This window comes from Mus pahari, chromosome 8, assembly GCF_900095145.1.
Source record: "Mus pahari chromosome 8, PAHARI_EIJ_v1.1, whole genome shotgun sequence".
NCBI lineage: Eukaryota > Metazoa > Chordata > Mammalia > Rodentia > Muridae > Mus > Mus pahari.
The window spans coordinates 90,329,119-90,355,467 of NC_034597.1; the positions used below are offsets into that span (position 1 = coordinate 90,329,119).

The 26,349-nt window shown below is 41.5% G+C and overlaps 1 protein-coding gene across 19 annotated transcripts in view; it reads left to right on the plus strand.

Annotated features, from left to right (window-relative positions):
* Lmo7 (LIM domain 7) overlaps window positions 1–26,349 on the plus strand; it is a 202,100-nt gene that overhangs the window by 119,950 nt on the left and 55,801 nt on the right. For all 19 annotated transcript variants that reach the window (XM_029541827.1, XM_021203121.2, XM_029541820.1 and 16 more), the window contains 2 exons: window positions 21,748–21,778; window positions 23,072–23,185. In XM_029541827.1, coding sequence (XP_029397687.1) covers window positions 21,748–21,778; window positions 23,072–23,185 — 145 coding nt within the window. The remainder of the gene's footprint in view (window positions 1–21,747; window positions 21,779–23,071; window positions 23,186–26,349) is intronic.

Genomic DNA, 26,349 nt, shown 5'->3' on the forward strand with positions numbered 1-26,349 from the left:
ATTGGATTTGGATGTGACGCCTGCCAGGGTGGACAGAAATAGTGGTTTTGTTGGGCTGAGGGGAGCAGGGCTAGATTTGTAGTGAGGTATAGGTGGGGGTACTCACTGGGTCCTTACCTGTGGACCTTTCCTCTGGTACCTTGTAAACAGCACCCAATGAATATGTAACATTCATTATCTATAGATTCCAAACCTATGGGCAGAGAAGAAAAAACAACTTACCTTGTACCTTGAACAAAGAAGAGAAAAAGATTAATTTTTGGTTATGGTTGTTAAGGGACCTTGTCCTGACTCATTGCTGTGGTCTCTAAGGTAAGGCTGGATTGGAGTGAGGTGTAGCAAGAGGATTAGGAAATCGCTGTGTTTGAGGGTCCTGAGCACCTCAGAAATGTTCCTGCACTCACTCAGGTTTCGACACATTGGGTGAGGGTTGTCAAACTCTGTCAGGTGGCTCGCTGCTTGCTTCTAAATGAGACCCAGCCCAGCCAGTCACTCTCCCCCTTGCTTCAGATGCCTGAGGTGAACTGAAGCAGAGAGAAGACAAACTTCCTCAGCACCATGACCTTGGGCAAATAATCAAAGTTTGGGCTTTCAGTCATGGGTTGTCTCCTTCTGCCATGTTGCCTAAACAGACTTAAATAGCATTGGAAATTGGACTTCTATTTTGCTTTCTTGTGCTCTGTGCCTAACATTGTCAAAGTCTATTTTTAGCTGTGCCAGCTTTACCCTAACGAGAATTTGTAAACTTGATGGACACTCTCACATCCCCTGCCTGCCAAATACCTGTGCATTCTGATCTTCAGATTCTCTTCCTGCTTTGTTCTTAACTTACTTCAAGTGGAAATAGTAAAATGTGTCATCAAACGCAATACCATTGATCTTTATGGATTTTCTAGTTGTAGGAATGTTAGGTGCGAACCCATGTGTTTTAGACTGGGTGAACTACAGTTGAGAAATAACCAAGTATTTGAATTTTATTGATTTACATAAATGTCTTTGTAAATTCATGTATTTATGAATGTTCAAGCATATTCATCATGACAATGGAGCAGATCTAGTATAAGGTGAGAGTTATAAAACTTTACTAATCTAAATTGCTAGGGACCACACTTTGACCTTTGTGAAGTGGCATGGAACTTGTCTAAAAATAGACCTAATAAATACCTTTTATTTAGATAGTTCCTTGTTTACTGGTTTCTCACTCTCTTTTGCTTAGTTTTTGAAAAACAACAAAAAAATTGCAGTTCCTTTTATCCTTCAAGAAAACTGACTTCTGAGTAAGAAAATACAAAACAAGATATTAAATTTGTCATCACTTAGGTCTATGAAAATTTATACAAACCTTTAACGACTGCTAATTTGAAACTACCCTAAAGCCCCAATCCTATGGAAAAGATAAGTTGGTTACGTTACCTACTTTACTGGACTAAAGAAGAAAAAACTACCGCAGTACGCTGCCTCTAAGTCCCGCTATCCCTGTGGCCACTGGAGTTTTAAACAGGTGGTCACCACAGAGCGTCGAGTGTAACAATAAATAGCACAGTCTAATTCCAGTAAGATGAAACTCTGCTGTGGTTACAAGGGGTGGCGCGGGGAGGGCAGTGGGGGGTGGGGGTGGGATCAGACAGTGACTCAGAAGAGCCAAGTCCAAGGCATGAGCCAAGCTCTGAACTCCTTGTAGGGAGCTCCCGTTGGCTCGCCAAGCCCTTAGAAACTATTTCTGTGTTCTACGTGAATGACCCCTGCCAACAGGAAGAAGTCTTCATGGAGCTTTTCCTTTGTCAATGTAATCTTTTAGATTACCAAAGTCACACAAAGCTAATATTTGTCCAAGCTGAAAATATTGCAGGAAAATAAAAATAAGAATAGTTCTCTAAATAACTACTGGATGGGTGCAATTTAATAACATATCTATCTGAGCTTTATAGTTATTTATATATATAATTCAGAGATTACATTTATATATATTATTTATGTATATTTCTTATATATATTATTTATATATTTCTTCATACTTATATATAATTCTTCATATATATGAAGAAAAAGATACTGTGTGCAGGTGTGGAGATTGGAAATGGTGACATTTTGCTTTATATGTGTAATCTTCAAGTTGATAGGTTGGATGCTTGACAGATATGAAACTGTGCTGCGGGAACAGTGTAAAGGGGCTAAAGGCCACATGCTTAGTAAATGGTGTGACGAAGTCCTCATGTGACTCAGCTGCACTTTGCATTATAAAATTCTGGTTCTCTGAGTTTTCAGGAGAGAGACAGGGTGATTGATTGAAGGAAAAGGAATTTTCTTGTGTGTGTGTGTGTGTGTGTGTGTGTGTGTGAGAGAGAGAGAGAGAGAGAGAGAGAGAGAGAGAGAGAGAGAGAGAGAGAGAGCGCTCCCAGAAACTGCTTGGGTAGAATGGATGTTCTGGAGATTATGTAGGTGTTTGCAGGTTTTGGTGGTTACAGGCAAGAAATTATAGATCAGACTTTACCTAGAGGTCAGTGCTTTGAGCAAGCTCTTCTAAGATTCCAATGTGCATATATTACATGGGAGTGTGTTACGATGCAGGCGTTGGCTGGGAGGTGTGGGAGCTGAAACTGTGTTTTTAGCAGGGCTGGGCAATACAGACCACACTCTAAGTAGGAAGGGTGTATCACATACTAACATAAGGCTTAAGGAAGGTGTTAGGGAAAACGACTTCTTCATGCCTCCTGTTAGACAAGGCCATCCCCACAGTGGTCTCCGTTCATGCCTCTACTTTCCTGCTTGTTCAAATGGTGACTAGTAACTTCAGGTCCAAGCTGCAGCTCTGTGCTCTTTTCTTCTCCGTGAAGGTCTTCTTAATTATCATCATATGTCTGAATTTTCCAGCCTTATTATGATTTACTTATAATCAAATTTATCCAGTTTTCGTGTAGTCTTAAATTTGGTAATTGAAGGCAATTGTGTTATAATTACTGTGGTCCAGATGTAAGACACTTAAGGAAGTTACCACATGCCTCTTAGTGGTCAGATTCCTTCCCTTGATGGATGATTACGACGATTTTGACCACAGTGGATGATCTTGTTCCTCACACTCATCAATACAGAGGTCATGAATAATCACATCCCACTTTTTTGAGGCAAGATCTTACAATGTAGCCCTGAATGGCCTGAAATTCCATATGTAGACCAGGCTCACCCCAAACTCACAGAGATCTACCTGCCTCTGCCTCCTAAGTCTTGGAATTAAAAAACTGTGCCACTATGCACAAAAGAAAGAAAGTATACTTATTTCCCCAATCTTTGGTATACTGTTGAAACATGAGTATAAGTTGACTTTGCCCTCCCCCCCCTTCAAAATGTAGACATGAATTCACTCCTCGGTATGTTTTCTAGAAATGTTCTGATATTCTGTCTTAGGAACTCTTTTACTCTGGTTCAATTGGCAGTAGGAACATTGCCCTTCCAAGGACAGTGCCATGGCCCACCTGTAAGCAGCTGGCCGCCTTTCTGAACCCAGGTGGATACGAAGCTCAGTTAAGAGACTATAACACTACTGTACATTGTAGACTAGGGAAGCTTACATTACAACTGCAGCTGTTCGTATGGTATCCGAATTTTCCTCATGTCTGGGGAAAACCTACAAATCAAATGGGTGGAGTGGACAACTGTTCTCGGGCTTAGGCTCCATCTGGCCTCATTCACAAAGCTGTCTAGGAGAGGAAGCCATGTTACCGTCGTCTTAGCTCAGCCATGATCATCCGTGGACTCTGGCAGCTTCTTCCCGCCTGTGATGGCTATTCTTGGATTTCAGTTTGACTACATTTGGAATTAAGTAACCCCCCCCAAATGGAGAGTACACATGTGGTGATTATTTTTGCATAATGTGAAGTGATAAGATCCGCTTCTAATCAGGATCTTTGAGGTAGCAAGACACACCTTTAGTCCACATCATTTTAGCTGGGAAATCCCACCTCTAATGGGGGCTACGCTTTCTATTGGAAGCCCACGTAAGGACTGGGAAGAAGGAAGCTTTTGATCTTGGCCTGCTTGCTCTCGCCTTGCTGTCAAGGCCATTCTTTCACTGGCATTAGAGCCTACTTCTCTGGGGCTCCAGAACATTCTGGAGACATCCAGGTGCATGCACTGAGCAACTACTAGATCCTTGGACTTCCATTCATAGCCGGCCACTGTTGGATTAGCTGGCCATAGCCTGCAAATCATTCTAATAAATTGTCTGCCTGTCTATCTCTCTCTCTACATATCATATATATATGACATGTAATACATATGATATATGATATGTGAGGTGGTATGTAATGTGTTTATGTGTGTGTATACACATACACACATACTCTGTAGGTTTTGTTACTCTAGAGAACCTTGACTAATACACCACCTATCTATCCTCATTCTTATACAACATAATAAAGGCAACACTAGACCCTGTGTAAAGGGGCCCCTGTGAGGATTAAGAGTTGCTACAAACAAAGAGCCTCAATGTTAGGCAAGAGACAAATATTCTGAGAATACCAGAAGTTTTACTAATATCTTTTATAGACATATATTCTCTTCTTTCCCAGAACTCCAGAAGTACGTAAAATCTGCATGCCAGTTTTGTATGAAGAGGAAGTAATGGCTCTGTGATTGGAAACATGGTGGTCTTGAGAGTATTGGAGCAGGGCACATCACTTAGATGATGGTACAATTTTATCTTTGGAGAGGAATGAGTGTAAAAGAAATGAAGGAGCTGTCACTGGAGGACAAACATTCCTAGGGCAAAAATGTGGAGGAAGGAAACAGGCAGCCGCAGGACTCAGCCTGGACACTCTCAGTCAGGGAAGGTGGCAAAACCAGGTGACCAGCTTATAGTATCCACCTATAAGTTGCAGCATAAAGGCAACCCTGGGGGACCTCTGAATTCTCTTAAAGGAGAGTTTTCTTTTTCCTTATTTGCTTTTGAGAGTAAATTAAGATTATTTTTAAATCAATAACTGTAAACCACAAGGCATGGAAATAACAGATTTAGAGAAAGCTCACATTTTCCTCTTAATCTTTGGCCACTTTTATACTATAGGAAATTATACACATTTTATTTTATGAAAAACAGTATTTAACAGTCTTCTTAGGATAAAATATGAAAGTGAAATGACTTGACTTCTTCATGTTAAATCTAAACAATAATGAAACTAGGACTTGGGTGTCCCACAATATTAGAACACTTGCCTAGAGTGCTTGAGGTCCTGGGTTCAGTCTCTAGCAGTATAAAGTACAGAAAAAAGGGATAAAATTGTAGAGGAAAATGTAAGGATTCTTATTTAACGCATTATTTTGGGGAGATTGCTTTTATTATTTCCTCAAAGACCTTTTTACATGTGGGTGATGTGTCTCTAACTTTAGATAATAAACACAGAAAGGGTATCATTAAGAAGTTAGAAGTAAGTAATTATGTCTAAGGGTTAATTCCCTTTGAAATTAATTCTCAATGGGTGAAAATGCCAGATGCAGTAGTGCAGTAGGCCTTCCTCATAGGAAAGTTCTCACTGATCTTTCCTTTGGGTTGGAGGGTGAGGTGAGTTCAAGGTCTTGTGAAGGCTAGGTAAGAGCTCTTCCACTGAGCTATATCTTCTGCCCAGATAAACTCGTGTGTGTGTGTGTGTGTGTGTGTGTGTGTGTGTGTGTGTATCCCCCTGGTGATTAAGCATTCAAATGTATGAGCCTATGGGGCCGTTCATATTCAAGCCAGCACAAGAATATTAAGCATGGTTTCCCTTCTGTTGAGTGGGCTAATTAGACAGCTGTTGGTTACCATCAAGTTATAGGTGTTTGTAGTGCACCTGTTGGAGTATCTGCATACTGGTGTAAGTACATTATTGTAATACTTCCTACCCATTCTGAAGTAATTTCACAATCAAACGTTAGGTGCCTTTCTTATGCTCTGTTGGAAGATTAAGCAGAAATTTGGGGTTACATTGTTTAAGAGTTTACTTAAAACATTTATTTTTATTTTATGTGTATGATTACTTTTGGTTGCATGTATTTTGTACTGTGTGTGTGCCTGGTTCTTGTGAAGGCAAGAAAAGGGTATTGGATCCCCAAGAATTATAGATAGTTGTGAGTCACCATTTGGGCACCAGCAGCTGAATTCTGGTCCTCTGTAAGAGCATCAAGTGCTCTTAGTTTTTTGAGCCATTGTTCTATCTATCCTGAAATCTCACTTCAAGTTATATATTAGAATTGCTGTTAAAGAATGTCTTAATAATTACTTATTAGCTTTCTGCTATCACTGACCATAACTGATTACAACTGAAAGCAATGTAAAATAATTATTTTATTTTCAATTATGTATACATATGAATCCTGTGTAGGTTTCCGCATGGAGTAAATTTAGTGCCCATAGATGCCAGAATGGGGGGGGGGTATCGGATTCCCCAGTGCTATGGTTACAGGTGGCTGTTAGCCACCTGATGTGAGTCCTGGCAACTACATTTGAGTCCTCTAGGATAAACAGTATTTGCTCCAAACCTCAGAGCCATCTCTCTAGCGCCTGAATAAATTTTAATTCATGAATTTCAAAAGTTGACTTTCCTCTTTTTTGGAGGTATTCTGGGGTTTGAACCCAGAGCCTTGAACCTTTTACATCTTGCTTACATTTAAGGAAAATACATACATACATATTTTAATATAAAGGACATATATGCCTTTCATTGATGGCAAGTTAATTTTCTGTGCAACCACTGTACATATTTCTTTATACATGTTTTGTTTTTATTTTTAAAAAGTTGGTTTTCCGTTCTCTCTCGTGCCTTCTGCCTCCACTTATATGTAATTGTGTTTACAGAAACCATACAGATATTGTGATTGTGTGGGATTTCCAGTGAGGTGCCCTTGTGTCTGTGCCAGCTTTCCCTCACATTAGATGTTTTTTTCCTGACACTTAGTTCAGACTCTGCTAAATGAAGGAAGTTTAGGTAACATAAAAGCTAAGGCTAGATGCCTCACGCTGGTCTTCAGGGACATAACAGAAATGAATGCAAGGGGTGAGGAAGCTCAGGCACGTGACAGCAGTGTGTTACCCTCTGAACCGCACGGTTAAAGCTGGCATGGGCCCGCCTTTCAGAAATCTCAGGGCGGGTATCTCCTCAACACTACTCGAAATGTTTTGTTCTGTGTGACTGAAGAGACGCTTTTTTTTTTTTTTTTTTTTTTTTTTTTTTTTTTTTTTTTTTTTTTTTTTGGCTTAGGTGTTCTCCACTGGAAACCATGGGGCGTTGCTGCTTATGGAGTGTTAAATAACCAGTTCAGTGACCTTCCCTGACCTTCAGTTCCCTGGTCCAGAGCGCCCTGAGAGCCAGCTCTGTAGTGCTTTCTGAAGCATGCCTAGGCACAGTGAACTGCACTGAGTGCTCTTTTATTTCTCAGTCAACACTTGAAGATCCTTGGCAGTAGCTCCAAGCTTTGCACTAACTTTGAGCTTCTGTGTGCTTTTTAATTGCTTATTTTTAAACTCAAGTTGGGCAAGGCTAGATGAATTAGGTTTCGGTTTAATTTCCTTTTTACAAAAGTAGCCAATTTTGCCAAAGCTATCACTGGGGTTCAGGTGGAGCTTTAATTTGCTCTGTTTCAAGGGCAGTGGCTTTCAATATGTTACAATTCTCATTATTATGTGTGAATATCACGTACGTGTGTGGGCCCACCATGACACTTGTATGGAAGGTAAGAAGACAGACCACTTTATAGAGAAGCGTCTCCTTCATTTTTATATGGGTTCTATGTGTGTGTGTATAACATACATATATGCAGTTTATTTTATCAGTTATATATAGTATGTGATGATATATATATATATATCTCATATATATGCGGTTTATTTTATCAATTATATATATAGTATGTGATGATATATATACACATATATATGTGTATATATGTGTGTGTGTATATATATATATATATATATATATATATATATGCTATGGGAAAATATTGTCTCTAATTAAAAAACTTTTTCTTAATCTATGTGAAATAGTTTTACATGAAAATGTAGTAGCAATATATAGTTTTGAGTTGAGTTTCACTGAAATAAATACAGCTGCTGCCTGCTACTGATGTGGTTGGCTGTGGATGTGGGTAGGAGTGGAGGATGAGGAATAGGTTTCTCGGCTTTCCAGTGTTTCATATGCTGTGAATGAGGGTTTAGGTCAGGTAAATTGGTTTTAAGTTTTAACTATTTAAGCCAGTGCTATAGAACTCTATCCCAAACAGGACAGCTCTTGTCTCAGGACTGCTGAGACCACTTGAACGAGCCCCCAGGCACGCTGATTGTTGTTGCTCTCACAGAAGGCAACTTTAGGAGGGCCATTGGATGCTCACTTGAGATTCTCTTCTGCCTCTCCTTCCTGTAGTTCTGTCCTAACAGTCAGTGCTGGTGTGAGATAGAATGAGTACAGCATTTGGGGTTACCCACACAAAGAGACCCCCACCTGTGCTCTGCAAGGAAGCCTCAGAAACTCATTGTTTAAGTTGGACTTTGGTGGAATCAGATTTCTGCTTGTTGTTGGAATGAGTAGAGGTTTGTTTAAGTCCCCACAGGGGAAGAGTTCTCATGACACTTGGCAAGACAACCAAACCACCAATGGGAAGAGCAGTGGCATTGTTCCTGCTTTGGGTAATGAGACAGAGAGTTGAGGCTCAGCTGCCGGAGTGGGTAGAGGCTGGACAGGCGCTCCTGACATAGCTGTCTTTCTCTCTCTGTGTGAAATGCTGTGCCTCCTTCCTTGCTGTAGAAGCATATGCAATGACCCTGTTTCATGTAATAAAACAGGAAATGAAGCTGAGATGGCTTCCCAGTTGGAACTTGCTTGTGTTGAGGAAAAAGAGGATTCCTCTGATTAGAAAGGAAATTGTGTTTGTGGGAGTAGGGGTATTTTATGACAGGCTACTTTTCTCCTGGGCTCAAGCTCCTGTAATAATGACTCACACTTAAGATATGTTTACAAATACCTAGGTCAATCTCTGATAACCCACTTATACTAACCTGCATTCTGCCATGTGGCTGGTTACTTCTGCTCATGTACCACGCACCTGTCCTCCTCAAATCTTCCCCAAGGACTCCTCCCACACCCGACTCTATCCCAGAATTTTTCCAGCCTATCAGGTGTTCTGCCTTCTATTCTATCCTTTCCTATAGGCTATAGATGTTTTTAATTGACAAGTGATTCATCCAGACAATACACAAGATATTCTCTCTCCTTGGGAGTGGGGCAGTAAGATGGAGGTGTTGATTTACTGCTTCTTATAATCAGAGAGCAGCAGAGCAAATGAACAAATCAGATCTGAGTGGAAGAGAGCCCTACCTGGAATCTAAGAGCTTGAAACTCACGGGAAATGCTGGATAATAAAATGGGGGAGGTTCCATTACTTGCTCAAACACCTTACTCTATCAGTTACCAATATTTAAATTGTGAATGGGGAACAAATAGTTATAATGGAGTGTCTTTCCTACTAAGGTACTGTTTGTAGTGGTATGACATGGATTATTCTGATGTAGTATACTTTATGTACAGGTGTATTTGACAATATCTATCCATTGTGGAGCACATGCTAAATAGGATCTAGATTGTGTGCACTAGGCACTAAGGCTTAATTGGAGGTCTACTTAGGTTCGTTAGATTTCCCAGGAATGTATCACAATATCATTGTAACAGAAATGGAAGATCAGAGGCATTGTTTCCTACCCTCTTAAATGCGAGGCAGGTAAACTTCAGTAAGGTTTCCAGTGTTGAGTGCCTGCCTTTTCTGACTTTGTAATTCAGCTTTAGTGGGTAATATATTTAGAAGTAGCTGTTGAAATCTAGGCACTAAAGTGGATCTTTACATCTACCACCCTGGAGACTTTATTTTCATCTATATGTGTGTATGTGAGCCTGTGTGCATGCAAGTGCCTGCAGAGGCCAGAAGAAGTCAGTGAGATCCCAGAATGAAGTTATAGATGGTAGTGAGCTGCCCAGTGTGGGTATGGGAAACTGAGCCCCAGTCCCTCTGCAAGAATCCGAAGCATTCTTAATCACTGCGCCATCCCTTCAGCCCCGGGCTCATCCTTCCATCTGACAGTATGTTTTCCATTACGTCTTCTGGTATATATTCCTGGCTGTTTTTTGCCTCGCTCATGCATGTAATATCCTGTTCCAAGTTGCAGGCATCAAATGACCCTTCAATAAATTTTAGTCCCTAGGAAGCCCCGCCCCTACCCCTAACAGGTTGCTTTTGATTAGAGATATTAGTTGAATTCTTTAATTCTATAAATCAAAAATCCACAGATAACTTTGGCCCCAGGGAACTCTTGATCCTATCTGGATACATTTCTGATGATCCAGAAGTAAAGAACTTTTTACCCAAGGGATAGAGGCAAGGGTGATCTTTTATATCGTGCATTGCACCAGATATTTTCTGTCTCACAAAGAATTATGAGATTCATAATATTAGTATTGCTGAGGCTGAAAAACCAGCATTGCTCTAAAATTATTACGTTGTTTTACCTACCCCTAGCACAAATGAAATCATGGGAAGTACAGTTTTTGCTTATTCCTGTATGCACTAATGGGAAGCTTACAAAGGGCAGGCGTAGAGGACAGAAGTAACTTACTACATAAAACATGAAGACTAGAGATCTTTTAGGGGAGGTTCATAGTTTTCACTTGAATATTTGTTGGGGTCAGAGGTCAGTTCTTGGCTCCAGCTATGTCCTATCTGGGCCTCTGTTCTGCAGCTCCGCTGTGTGCTTTTGGCTAGCTTCTGTCTAGGCTTCTTGATGCACAGCAGGGGTGTAGACATTACAGATGTATGTCAAAGCATTCTACCTCTTAGATGGAGTCCAGGGACTGGACTTAGGTCATCAGTCTTGCATGGCAAACACACTTAACCTGCTGAGGCATCTCCTTGGCCTAGATACCAAATTTTCAAGCAAAGTCTTGCTTGTAGGCAAGGAAGAATAATTTGTTAAGTAAATACAGAGAGTTCAGAACATGTTACAGGAATGGTTTGGTATGTGCTACTTTGATTATATGAGGTTTGTGTCACATGGAACATATTAAAAGTCAGAATCCCCTGGAACTGGAGTTGCAAATAGTTGTAAGATGCCACAGGGGCTCATGGAATTAAACATGGGCTCTCTGGAAGAGCAGCCAGTGTTCTAAACCACTGAGCCATGTCTCCAGTCTGAAAAATTGATCTTTTAGAAGCTAAGTGGTATTTCCATTTACCCTCGCACACTTTTATGATCTAATTTTGTCTTCTGTGGTGCTGAGGATAAATTGCCTTGTACTTGCTAGCCGAGCTCTCCCGCACAGAGCCACACCCGGCTTCTCTTTGTGTTTAAAGATGTCTACGCTCTCTTATTCCGAGTCCACATTTAGGGCCCGGTAGCTGTAAGGGGCAGGAAACGCTTCGTGGTTGCATTTTTCTCTGGCTAATAATTATCGTGCTATTTCCTTTACTTATGAGTCTTTTGAGAAGACCTTTGGTAACTTTCCATCAGCAGAAAGCTCAGATGAGCTCCTCATGCCACATAACAGAGTGAGGGGCTAAAGGAGCCTCCGCCTTCTCTGTGTGGAAGACAGATTCAGGCAGGACATGACTGTTGACCTCAGTAGGCTCCGGAGAGGAAGTATAGACAGCAATAGATTAGGATATGATAGTGTTCTTTCTAGGATTAGGAAGAAAGTGTTTTTTTTTTTTTTAAATTATCATTATTTTTTTAAAAGCTACAGTAGAAGGAAGGCATTTGTGACTATGAGGCAAAGTCTTTTGAGGCAGTCTGGGACTCACATCACAACTAAGAGTTGTTTGGATTTGGAAAGGTTACTTTAACTTTTGGAATCTGGGTCTTAATTTCTAATTAAGCTTGAAGTGGATTAAATGAGAGAGCAAGACAGAACAATATAAAAATGCTCAATAAAGGTATCATTCTGAGCTCAGAGCTGGAAAATGACTCATTAAAACTAATAATGATGCCAAGCATTTAAATGGTGAAAAATTCAAAATAAAAAGGACACAGCTCTCTTGGTTCAGACTTTCTCAAAATTTTAATTTTGTGAATATTCAATACTTTTCTAATTTTCTTTCCTTTTTCTTTTTTTTTTCCGCCCTGAAGTCTTGTTAGGATGATGCCAGTTTCTTGTTCCATGACACACAATTATTGAGTTGAAGTGTGTCAGTTGGCACATGATTGCCAATCAACTACCATAAGCTTCGTGATTAAATGCCGTGTATTTATTGTACTGCGGTTGAATTCCAACCATATTATAGACATGACTTTGAGCACGGTCTCAGGGCTGGAGAGATACACACCCTTCAGAGCGAAGGTTCAGTGTTCCAGTGTGCTGCATCTCGAAATGAAGAATGGCTTGATAAGGATACCATTGGAGGCGATATTTGACCCTGTGCATCTCCCTTTGTCAAGGAAGTGCTCTTAGTGGTTTAGTAACTGTGTTTGGGTGTGTTTTATGATACGAGGGACAAGAACGCACTAGTTGATGCTCAGACCCCCTGTCTAACTCTCAGGAGTGTCGTGGCTGTACTTCCTTGTTTGCCGTAGGAAGTGCCATTATCTCTGGGTGGTCCTCCCTCCTGTGCTTGACCTGAGTTTCCTGCTTTGTAACCCTTCTGTGTTTAGGGCTCAACCTCTGGGACTCTCCTCTGGGAATACTTGCTTTTCAGGTGATGTCTTTCAGTCATGGAACTTAGGTTTTCATCTGTGCATTGGCAACTTCCCCAAATGAAATCCCTGCCGGAGAGCTCTGCCTGGAGCATCTTACTTAATTGCTGCCTGTGATCTACAATGTTTTGGTTTTACCTGATAAATGACTTGACCATTGGATCACATGTAACCTCATACGCACTGTCTCCAGAACTATAGCTACCTTGTATTGGTAGGGACAGGAGAAAAGATGTAGGTCTTTGTAGGGTGGATGATTGACCTTCTGTTCTCTCTGAGCAGTGTATACAGTTGTGCCCTAACTATTTAATAAACAGATCACACACAATTGTTTCCAATCTGTGTTTGGCAGTTATGCTGTGTTCTTTCTGTTCGCCACTTGATGGTATTTAGTCCCAACTGTGGACTTGCTTTTATTTCTTAGCAAGCTTATAGAATAGAAGAAAAGAGTTACATGATCTTCAGTTCATTGATTTGAACCAAACCCACCTCGGTTCCTGAAATAGCATTCTTCATTTGTGTTAAGTGACATTATTGTGTATTTGGGTCCTTTGAATACTTGCTTTTTCTCCCTACTTCCCCTTTAAATAAAAGCTGTTTTATGTTATGTGGGAGGGATGTGAAATTTAATAAGTTATTTTTAAAGGAAGGTACTTAGTCATACATGATTGGAATTAGCCTCATGTCGTTAGGGAGAGACTGTTCAATTTCCAAAAGTTTTGTTTTCGTCACATATGTAAGTATAGATATTAGACTTAGGTATTTGCTCACTAATTATGTGGGTCCAGTGGTGGTGGTATTTTCCTGGCGCCATTCTTGAGGTTCCACACTGAACAGCGAGAGCTGTGTTCTGTAGGTCTGACAAGTGAGTCACAGAACTTCTGCATCCCTGGGAGCTGTCGGCAGAAAGGCAGCTTCATTTATAGTCGGAAGGTGGGAGGGAGGGAAGGGGAGCTGGACCCACTCTCCTTTAGCACAGTTTGCTTTTCTGAGAGGAGGGAAGACTGAGTGAAATGTTCTAAGAATCCATCTCTAGCTTCCTTTGTTCTCACTTCCATTTGACGCAGTGGAAGGTGCTAGCGTTTGTTCTATTTTAAATGATGGGATGGATGGACTGGCTTCCATTAATAGAGCTTCCATTAATAGAAAAGGAGCTGCAACCGATAGAGTCCTAGGTTCCTAATGGGATTACGGCGTTTGAAGTGGAAAACGGCCCCCTTCTTTTGAGACCCTAGTGTTGGGAATTTTCTTACTTGTGTTTCTTGAAAAGTCCCATAATATTCCAGGGTTGATCAGAATCTCTCCATTTTCCTCCCTTTTTGGAGATGGATGCCTTGTGGTATATGTGGCACTGATGCTGGGGTAGTGAGATGGTTCGGTTGGTGAGAATACTGGCTCTCCAAGCATGAGGACTGAGTTTGAAGCCCTGGCACTGGGATAAAAACCTAGGTATGGCTGCACATGTCTCTAATCCCAGTATTAAGGGGGTAGAGACAAGCAGATTCTGGAGCCCTCTGGCCAGCCAGACTAGATAAAAAGCTGGCTGAGCTTTGGGGTCAGGCAGTGTCTCAAGACAGAAAGGCAGAGCTATTGAAGAAGACACTTGAGGTCTTGCTCTAGGCTGCATATGTTCCTGCACTTACAAGCATGTACCATTTACATATACCCCACACATGCGTATACATATAACATATACATGCAGGTATATACATTTTAATAGACACAATACATACATACATTTATATATGTATATATGTGTAGCATCTATAACATATATATTACACAAAACACACAAGCATATATACATATACAAACATAACACATATATAAACAAATAAAATACGTAATAAACACGCATACATACTTACATGCATGCACACATTCATATGCATATACAAATCCACTTTGCATACACATAAACCCACATGTATCACACACACACACATATATATATCTATATGTATATGTGTACACATATGTGTATATGTGTATATAAAGATACATAAAGGCATATTCCACCCCCTCATACTATACAAATCCACATATGCATCTGCTTACATATGTACCATTCATACATGGACACATCCACACACACATATCCACATCCACTTATACATTTACATCACACACACACACACACACACACACATGCAAAAATAACGTAATTGTGGTTTGAATGTGTCCCCCAAACTGTTGGGAACTTAACCTCAGTGCAGTAGTTTTGCTGCTTAAGGTGACATGGCTCTGCATCCTGAGTAGATTGGTTATGCAGTTATTGAGGGGCGGGTTAGATACAGTGAGAGTGGTTCCTGCTGCAAGGTCTTGTTTGGTCCTCTTCTCTTCCTTTTCTCTAGCCATTCTTTCTCACTTTCCATATCACCAGGTATGGGTCACTGGACCTTGGACTTCTCAGCCTGCAGAACTCTAAGAATTATACTTATGAATGATCCAGTCTGTGCTCCGTTCTAGCAACACAAAACAGGCCAAAGCACACTGTCCTGTCATTAGATGGACATCTGCTCTAACTTGCCCTGCTGTCTCCTAGCACACTCTGCCTCCACCCCAACTCCACACTCAGCTAGCAGATCTGAACCGGACAGTGTCCACAGCCCTTTTCTTCTTTTGGCTTCCTGTGAACATCAGCATCCAGGGCCCCATTTCTTGCTTCCTTTTCATTAATTTCTCTTTTAAAAGTTCCGAGCAGGTGTCCAGTGATGGAAGCAGTGGCTGGAAAGTGGAGATGATTTGGTGGTTTGGAGAGGGACCAAGTATCTGGGGAGGTCAGCTTCTCTGATATCAACATAGTTTCCCTAAAGGCAACGCCCAGGTCAGCTGCTGCCACCCAGGGCAGGGCCAGCCAGGCTGGAGCTCCAGGAAGCTTCCTGGCTTTGCTCTGGGAAGTACCCTGGGGATATGATCATTTGATCTGCTGCAGTTGTTCTGTGAGCAGAGCGAGCCAAGGAAACTTATTCTGGTAGCAGGGAGGAGTCCGAACCTGGTGTGGGGCTGCGCTTGAGCTCCTCGGGGAACTTCAAGAATTCAGATGTGCTTATTGTTTTGACAGAGGAGGCCTGGATTGGAGGCTTTGAGTAGTGGTAGGTGGGGCCAGAATTAAAAAAAAAAATTCATTCTCTCTCTCTCTCTTTCTCTCTCTCTCTCTCTCTCTCATCTATCTCTCTCTCATCTATCTACCTTCCTACCTACATATATCATCTCTCCCTCTCTCCCTCCCTCCCCCCATCTCCCTATCTAATCTATCTACATATTTATTTATGTAAGTGGGAAAGGGCCTTTGTGTTCCATATGTTGCTTATAGAGGTTGAAGGAAAACCAATAGGAGTTGTTTCTCTTCTTCCAGCAAATGAATTTCAGGGATGAAATTGAGTTCAACAGTCTGGGCAGTAAACTCCCTCTTTGCTGAGCTCTCTGGTCCAAGGCTGGGTGCTTTACTGTGTTAAGCTTCTGCCTCAACATGAGGAATTCCAATATGAGTCTTGGGACGTGTTTCCCTGTGGAATGGTACATTTAGAGCACCATTTGAGTAACTGAGGCTGGACTTGAAAAATGGGGGTTGAGAACCGGGGAGAAGAGATGGTTTTGTAGAATGGAGGAGTCATGTCTTTAGAGAATTATGATGTTGGGTAGAAGCAAGGGCAGATGGGGCCTTTCGGTAGCATGTGGGTATGGGCAGTGTCTCAAAGGAAAAAGGAGTTCTGAGTCACAGAGCAATTCAGAAGCAGTGGGATTCTGTGTCAGTTGCCGGGGGAGGCCTGACTTGAGGTAATTTCCTCCTGTCTCTTGGCCCTCGATCAGCCAGGCTAGCTCTGTGAGGGGAGGCAACACACACACACACACACACACATACACACACACACTCAGATGCTGTCTTAGCCAGCCCTGTGAGTAATTCTCCGATAAACCACGTGTTGGGATGGCTCCAGTTTTCCCTGGTCCCTGAGGCTATGGAGCAAAGCTGTGGTGTGTGTGGTGTGTGGGCCCATAGTGAGCTCTTTGAAAGATTTTCAGAGTTACTTTGGATAGAGCAGTGGATGACTGCTGGCTGGCACACACTGGCAAATTATAATCTCTTCTTTTAACATTTTGTTCTTAAACTGCTATCAGATATGATGAAAGCAGGTTTGTTTGTTTGTTTTTGTTTTTTGTTTTTTTTGTTTGTTTGTTTTTGGGCTGTATAGACATCCCTTCCTCTAGTGATGAGGATCTCAGAAAACATAAAGGCGGTGGTGGGCTCTGATGGTCTAAGGATGGGTGGAGAGGGCTGGCATGGTGCCAGTGAATCTCTGTAGATGATGATTGTACCAGGGTGCCACACCCCTTGTTGTGTCCTCCTTTTGGAAGTAACTTCTGACCCTCGTTTAAAGCTATCTATACTAAGACGTCGGATGGAAGAAGTATAATGGGAAAAGAGCATTGGACATTGTGTCTCATTCAAATGTGTCTCCCTGAGGGGAAAGAACTCTGTGAAAGGGAATCAGTGACGGGCTTCCAGCAGCTACCCCTGGCTCAAGAGGCCCGTTGAGGTGGATAATGATAATTGGAGACAGCCATGAAGTCTCATTTCCTTGCTTGGCCTGGGCTTAAGCAGTTTGAATCTCAGTAACACCTAGGCTAGGATTTGGGGGCAGCTGAGTTTTCAAGCCCAATTTCCTGCAGATGGTGGAGGAGGAGTCAGGATACACACAGAGTAGATCCAGGAAGTGCCTGCAGAGCCAAGATGGCTCGCCCTGGAAGGGCCTCACATCAGTTCTTCAGCAGCGGTGGAGATCTGGGTGGGCCTTTCTTTTCCTGGTCCTCCAGTTGAAGTTTACTTCTTGATTGATTCAGACTTGTGTTTGTAGTAAAGAAAAGATGAGTGTCACAGCTTCCAATTTCTACATATAGTACGTAGCTGTTTGGGTCAGTTGATGACGATCGTGTGAGCCCACAGACTGCCCAGTTTGAAGGTCCATGCTGGGCACAGGCAGCAGAGGATATGCCAGAACTAACGCAATGGAATAGTTTGCTCTGCTTACTATTTTGTGATTACTTAATGTGGTTTCTACAGTTAGGGCATATTTAAGGATTAAATAAGGGGTAGCCATATACTTAAGACAGCCATTTTTTAAATATTATCTGAATATTACCACTTTATCCAATTTACAGTAAAACCTTTTAAATTATAAGTAGGAAGTCTTTGACTATGTTTCTTTCAGATATCACCATGCAAAGTACGGCATTTTTTTTTAAAAATATGTTTTTGTCCCTCTTTGGAGGTTTTGATGCATGGTTTTACAGAGTTGCATTTTACTTCAGTGTTAGAGGAAATGTGGAGGCTGGGGAGGTGGCTCAGGACAGCTCTGTGAGAACCGGGATCTGAGTTCGAGTTCTAAGCCCCCAAATGATAACCTGAGCATGGCATCAGAGTAGGCAGGTTTGGATCCCAAGAGTTCCCTGGCAAACTACACACAAAACAGTGAGCTTTTGCTCCAGTGGGAGACCCTGTCTTGAGACAGTGAGGTTGAGAGCCGTAGTAAAAGATTCCCTTCTCTGGCTTCCAATGGGTACACCTGGGTGTATTCACTGCCCTGCCCCCCCAAACCCTCTGCCCGCCCAATCCTAACTGTGGGTAGCAGTGCAGTTGGACTCAAATTGGACAGACATTAAAAATAAGCTAGTGCAGTTTAATATTTTTTCAACAGCATATGAATATTAAGAATGTCCTAGGTGTTCATTTTGGGCCTTTTCTTGCCAACTTGCTTTTCCAAGTTGGCAAAAGAAAAGTTCTTGCCAACTTTTCTTTCCAAACTTTCCATTTTCACTGAATGCGTTGAGTCCTACCAACACATTCGGTGAATGAGAACGTTTGTGTATCTTGTATTCCGCTGGGCACAGAAAATATTTTCATGCACTCCCCAAGTAGGCAGACCCTTTATTGGTGCACTAGAGATGGCAGCGAACACCACCACACAGAGCTATTCATATACTCAAGCCAGGGATTGAGCATATGGCTAAGGGGTAGACTGCTTGCCTAACATGAAGTCTAGATTCAAACAAAAACAAATGCAGGCTGAAGATGGCGGTAAGTGTAAGCTAAGTAGAGAGTAAGAGGAACTTAGGGAGTGCTGTGTTAGGCTTAGCTGCAGCTTATGTCAGAGTCCAGCATAGAAAGTCATTAGGAGGCTTCTGAGGGAAGAGTGGACACAAGAGCCTTTCCCTCCCTGGGCCACAGTCTGAGAACTGGTCTTGATCAAGTTAGGGTTCCCATTTCCTGTGCTTCCTCTTATCTGTTGAAGTAGGGGACATTGTGTGCCTTGCATCTATCAGTATAAAATAGAAACCTTGAAAATAGATGGTCCAAATGGAGACCATGGGACCCACATCCAGTCCTAAAGTGTTTCCTCCATGGTGTTGTGTGACCGCAGTTCTGGGCACACTTGTTCTGGTGGGGCCACTCATCAAGGGCAGTTTTTACTTTGAGCTTTGGCTTGTGCAAGCACTTGACTTGTTACCTTGAGCTTCCTCTCTCTACTGGTTAATTGAAAAGCTCTCAGGGGTGTGCCCTGTGGCCACCCAAGCCCCGGAGCTGCCTGTTTCCTGACTTCATCCACTGGGGTGTGTGTGTCTGTGTGTCACGGTGAACTCTACTCCAGCAATCTTGGGCCATGTGAATTCCTGACGTTATGGGTTTCAGTGATAGGAAGCTCATTTGGCTGGCCCTTGTGTCTTTGTGTTCTGGAGCACGTTGTAAAATGCTCACACTTAGAAAGGAATGTGAAGTGAAGGGCCAAAAAGCAAGGTCACTGCTATTGGATCTGTTACGGAATAGCCTTGCCTTGCTTATCATTTATAAAAAGTCAGAGGCTGAAGGACTGGAAACATTTATTTCAAGCTATTGAAAGGAGGTGGGGCTTTAACAAGGGCTCTGTGATTCCTGATACCCAAGCATGCTTTTGATAAAAGTGGGATCATTTGAGACCCATATGTCTGTGAGACTACACATTCATGGTACTTTTGTACTTTAGATAATTTACTATGTGAAGTGATACGGCAGTGTCGCCATTAGAATTACTGGCCACGAGTTCACAACCACTTCTAGTGATGTCCCCCACTTAACAATTCTCGAAACAGAATTCTGTTCAGTTTCACGAGATGATTTTCTTTTGAGTTGATGAGATAAATTATAACCTGAGCAGCGCAGCTGTGAAGTTTCTCCAGATTCCTTTTTTTTTTTGAAGTATAGCACCCAAACAGAAAAATATATGTTACCTCAAAGATCAACTCCCAAGGGCTCAGGAAATGATAAAGTGCTTGCCCTGAAATCAGGAGGCTTTGAGTTTCATCCCAGAACCCATCTTAAGAAATGACCCACAAGCTGCTAAATGTACAGGTCGAAGATTCCTTAGGAGACACACATACCTAGATAGCCAGTTGGATCAGAATTCAAATTCTCAGCTTCAGAGAGGCCCTGCTCCCTGCTGTGGCTCTCCCATGCTCTACTCCAAGAGTACCAACCATGCTTCTTTGCTTGTTTCAGTACTTTTATATTAAGCTATCCATATTACCTGTACTCTTCTTTTCTCACCATTTGTGAGCCCGAACCCTACCCTAGAATAAAGTTACAGGCTGTTCAGTCCCATGGCTACCTGGTGTTCATTCTGTGTAGGTATTCCCTAAGGACATAAAAAGGCTCCTGAGTATGACTTTTACCAAACAGATTAAAAAAAAAACAAAACAAAAAACAAACCATACAAAACTGTTCTTAGGTTGAACCTGGAACTGGCTTTACTGGGCTTCAGCCTGTGGGCTTTAGTTTAAGTAGCTGCTACCAAGTGGGATCAGAGCGAACGGAGCAGATGTTTCCACCCGCAATGTGAGGACTTACAGATTTTCCTCTTAATGCTTTTCTGGGTGGGAGTTGGATATTAAGTCCGTTTTGTGTCTTGCTTGTTCTGTGAAAAAGAAGAGTTGTCGATGCTGGAAAGCTGAGATCAACCATTGTCTGTCTTCACCTCATTTTTCTTCTCTATATGAATATGTGCAATGCACATTACCAGCTTGATGTATGGAATATGTTCCATATGCATGTAGATAGCAAATGTGTGTGTGTCTTTTTTCTTCTACTACTTAAGCCATGCTGACAAGCCATCCTAGAGGCCTAGTCAGGCTCCTACAGTGTGGCTCTCATTGATACCCTGTGTCAGCAATGATGGACAATACTTACTTCAGTACTTGAGGGAGACCCCTCTGTTTTGCTACACATTATTAAGTCTCTTCAACACTGAGGTGGTATCTGTTTCCTTTTGACTTTGTTATAAACATCATGCTCTTTTGCAGGCCAATAAAAATGTCCTACATGCCTGTAATAGAAACTGTGCATAGTTCATGATAGGGTTTTTTTGCGGGGTGTGGGGGGCGGGTTGGAAACTGAGTATTACAAAGTAGTCCTGGCTAGAGCTCACTTAGCCCTAGTGGCCTTGAACTCACAGAGATCTGCCTGCCTCTGCCTCCTCAGTGTTGGGGTTAAAGGCATCAGATCCCACACCTAGTTTGTGGCTCATTTTTAGAACTGTAATCTGCAAGGCCAGAATTCTTAAGCAGTTTGCCAAAGGTTTTCTTGGATATGGATGGTGAAGGGGAAAAAAAAAAAACAACTCAATACAAAGCTGTTTGTTTGATTTTTCTCCTTTCAGGTATGTGTGTGTGTCTGTCCAGTTTTCCTGTCATATGCATGCTTTGATTTTTTTTTTTTTTTTTGCTTAAAAACCTTCAGAGTGGGTTTAAACATTATTTAAAGATAATTGAACAATTCATCAGGACTATCAGGGGGTAAAACAAGAAAAAGAGCAAAGGATTTCTTTTTATAGAAAACTCACTGTAATATTTAAGTCAATGGCTATGGGAAGATTCTTGTGCTGTGTGCTCTAAGATTTCAGAACATATGGGAGACTTTTAACACTGATAGAATTTTATAATGAAAATGAATTTTAGTTATAATTAATAATTTAAAGTTCATGGATATTATTTAATCAATATGTTCTTTTTCTTCACAGGCAAGAAGAGACTGACAGGAGACTGAAAAATGTAAGCTGTATTTAATGGAGTGTTATAAATAGCTTTTCCTTTATATTCTGTAAAGTCGTAATAGATCTAAGAATACACGCTGTGTCACCTTTTCTAATTACATTTTACCTAGAAACCAACCGGCTGGAGTCCAAAAGCATGCATTAATGCATCGTTACACTTTGCATAGACTGGATTTTGGTATAAAATGGAAGATTAAGTTTCAAGAGCTGGTTGTTATATTTCTAATCTGGTAACACCATACTCAATTTATAAGTTTCAGAGGGGCAAGCAGGGGATTATCAAATTAGACATTAAAAGAAGACACTGACTGCTTAAGAACTCTGGGTGGTTATTCAGTACAGACGGGCATCATGCCCTTAATATCCTATAATTGTAAAAGAATATCTAAAAAAAGTAACAGCTCTATTTAAAAATATGGTCATCAAGCAATGAGAATTATTGACTTTAGGTGTTTCTTGACATAAAAAGTTTCACTTGTGGGCCAGGGAGATGGTCCTCAGTGAGTAGAGAGCTTCTTGTACAAGCCTGGTGGCCTTTGGATCCCTGGAACCAGTGTAGAGAGCTGGATACAGTGGCGTGTGTGTATTCACAGTGCTCTTAGTGTAAGATGGGGGTCAGAGACAGAGAAGCCCAGAAACTTAGTGGTGCAGCAAGCTACTAGAGAGTCCCTGCCTTAAAACAAAGCTAGGAAATGGGAATCGGCTTCCAGAAGTTGTCCACACCTGTGGACCTGTGTGTATTCTTTCTCTCTCACTCACCCTCACACCCCCCCATCACCCCCAGCCCCGAGTTTCACTTGTAGTTTATACTCATCTGTTTTTTTTTTTTGAGACAGATTCTCATGTAGCCCAGTCTGGTCTCATAGTTTTCATGTATACACATGACCTTTGAACTTCTGGTCCTCCCGCCTTCTAAGTGATGGAGAGGTCCAGGTATGCACCACCAGACCCAGTTTCATGTAATGCTGGGGACTAAGCCCAGGGCTCCGTACATGCTAAGAGATCATTCTACTGAGTACCACCACCAACCCTTGTGTGCTCTCCTTACTAACCCCTCCTCTTTGGGGGCAGAGTGTATGATTGCCTACTGAGTTCTGGGCCTTTTGATCTGAGAACCCATTTTGAAACAATGAACTATATCACGAATAATTATATTTCAAACGACCACATTCCGTACCATACAGCTAAGAGTCTGCTTCTCATCTGTGACATATTATGAATTGCGATTTATCCACTTGCAATTGAACTGGTACTTGCTTACCAACTCACTGGTCCTGTTCTTTCCATTTAGGTTTTGATAACTTTGTATTGGCTGGGAAGAAAAGCACAGAATAACCCCTGCTATAATGGTCCCTATCTCAATTTGAAAGCTTTTGAGACTCTTTTAGGACAAGCTTTGACTAAGGTAAGGATACAACAACATGTGTATGAAATGACGACTGTTACTTAATTACCCTCTTCTGCTTCTCCTCTGTGGCAAACATGGCGAGTTTGTCCTCTCTAGTCAGGGCTGTGTAGGCAGGGTAGGTATTTGTTTTCTGGCTCTATGTGTTTTTTCCAATAGAGTGGGCTATCTATTCCAGACCAGTTCCATAGAATTTTATGTCCTTAATTTTAGGTAATTTGATGGCACACACATTCTTTTTTTATACACTATATAACTTAACCATTTTTATACTCATTATGAACTCAACCTGTAGTAAAAAGGCATTTTTAGGGTTATTAACATTTATAGGCGTTACTCAATTTCTTTATATTAATTTGTTCTTGAGGTAGGTAATTAACTCTAGTGACTCCATTCCCATGTCACCACGGTGCTAGTGTTCCTTGAAGAGTAATAAATGTTAAGTGGAACTGGATAAAGTTTTTGCTTGTTTCAAGGCAGAGTTTCAAAATAATCTAAGTTATCTAAAACTTGCTTCGTTGCCAAAGATGACTTTGGACCCCTGATCTTTCTGCCTCTGCCTCCCAACTGCTGGGATTGCAAGCACGAGAGATGACTGACTCCTGAGGAGGGTATATGTTTGTGTGTGTGCATGTGTATGTGCATGTGTATGTGTGCATAGGGATACACGTGAGAGTGAGTGAGTGCTGGTGACCTTGGTGGCCAGAAGAGAGCATCAGGTGCCCAGGTTGCTGGAGTTGTTTATTGCCCAATGTGGCTGCAGGTAACTAAACTAGATACTCTTATCCGCTCAGCCCTGAATTTTGGTTTTTACCTGTGTTGCTGCTCCTTCATATTGCAACAGGCATTGGGAGCTTATAGACTATTTGAGAAGGACCAAGTGCTGAGAGCAAAATATAATGATTTTTCTGTAAAAATTCTGTATTTATAGGGCTCTAGTGGAAAAACTAATTTCTCCGTGGAAGTATTCATCCAGGATACTTTATAAGAATTGAGAGAAAATAGATGCTCAAAATGATAAAATACTGTCTACGAAGTAGTGCTTGTTTTGTGAGATTTCTCTGGTGAGATTAAACAAGAAAGAAATTTAGTGTTTGTTTCTGACACATTGCGAGGATGAAATAGATGCAACTAGCTACGGTTCTATTCCAACTATGATTAGAAGAGAGGAATATTTGGTCATGATGAAGATAATTGCCTTTTGCTCTATCCATGTTTTTCAAAATGCTTTTCCTGCATTTAGCCACCCTGGTGCATTACAAAAAGATAGGATTATAAGGCTTTGTTGTTATTTTTTGTTTGTTTTTATATTGTAAGAAATGGGTAGCCCTTTAGGTCTGCGGAGAAGCTAAATGCTTGCCATGCAAGGGTGAGCATGAATCTGATCCCTCAAGTTCATGCAATAATGTGGAGTGTGGCATTATGCATATGTTATCCCAGCACTGCGCGGAGGTTAATAAGACAGTTGGATTCCTGGGCCCTGGCCAGCCAGTATAGCCTGCTAGGCTAATGAACAAGATATCCTGTTTTGGTCTCAAGAACCGTAAAACAGCCAAACAAACCCCAGGTGGACATCTCTTAAAAAACAACACTGGAGATTGGCCTCTGGCCTCTGCACACAAAGCCCTGCACGTGCTTGAACACTCACACACATATGTGCACCCACACCTGTGTGCTGCATGTGTACATGAACAACCAGAAGAGAGTAGTTCCAGACTCGCACTTTTTTTTTGCATGAGTTAGCTGAGTTAGTAGTTGAGATATTGCCACTTACACATACTGTGCTAGAAGTTGGAGAATGATTCATTTACCAGAGAGCACAATTGTCTGAGACTTGAGAACACATCGGTCCTTGCTTCGGAAGAGAGTGAGGCTCTGGTGGGGTAACTGCAAGTTGTTTGGGGTACAAGGGAAACTTGGCTTCACAGTCATTTGAACTAAGGAGCTATGCAGTTAGACGGTACAAGGGACATGGAATTGTGGACTAGTGTTCTTTACAGCCTTCTTAACTTTTTATGGCAATGACTCAGGATGAGTAACTTCCGCGCAGTTTGTGCTAGGAATGCCTCTTAAAAGGATGGTCACACTCAACGATGTCAGAATCAGTGTGGTCAGAAGACTTGCTTTGTTTGTTTGTTTGTTTGTTTTTGTAGATAAGACTGTGATTGTGGTTCTATTATTCCATTACCTGGTGGGAATAGACACAAGAGGCATGCCAATCTATCATTTGTTTTGTATCAGTTCTTTTAAAATGTAAGGCAGTATGTACTTTCCCAGTTCCCTGGCAAAGATAATGCCAACCGGAAATCCCAATGAAACCACACTCACTGGGAGCTGTTGTATTTGAGTCAGATTGTAATTTGCAGATGACTCATTTGGGGGGACCTGTCAGGGTGAAGTCCCTAGGCTGCAGGGACAGACTGGGTGATTTATAATGGTCATATAGTTGCTATTCAGTCACTTTAACATTTATAAGATCAGAAGTCATACTGTGTTAACACCGAGGTTTCCAGAAGTATGGAGGTATGTGTGTGTTTGAGAAGCCTGATGCATCGAAGACTGACTTTAAAATGTCAATCTCATATCCCGAGACAGAGCCTGTTGGCTAAGCTTGGTAATGGCAGGAGAAAGGTGGACCCTGGCCATGTTCACACCAGGACATTAAGATTAACAATGGCAGTATCAAATCTCTTTACTGGCCATTCTTGGCATTTCAAACACGCGCCAGACAATTGACTCAGGAACTGAAGGATCTGATTTAGGCAGAGAAGTCTGCTTGACACAGCTGCTGGCTGTTTGTCCCGAGCACTTGCCAGCTATCTTTCACATGTTGAAAGTATTATGATAAATGTTAAGACAATAATAACACTTGCAAACCTCACATCATTATTATCTGACATAGTGTTTCCATTTTGGCTATTTCTAATACTGTCTGCGCATCTCTCTGCTTTTACTTAACCATTTGAAGATGGATTCAGCAAACACACCTCATTCTTATGTTCTCAGTGTCCATCTCTTAAAAACAAAAATGTTTTTCTGTATAGCTTTAATGTGTACTTTAAAAAGCTCATCAATATTCATTGTCATTTAATATTGAATCTTTTTCCTCATGGTCTCTCAACTACTTTTTAAAAGTTAAAACATGATTTAATCAATTATTGTGT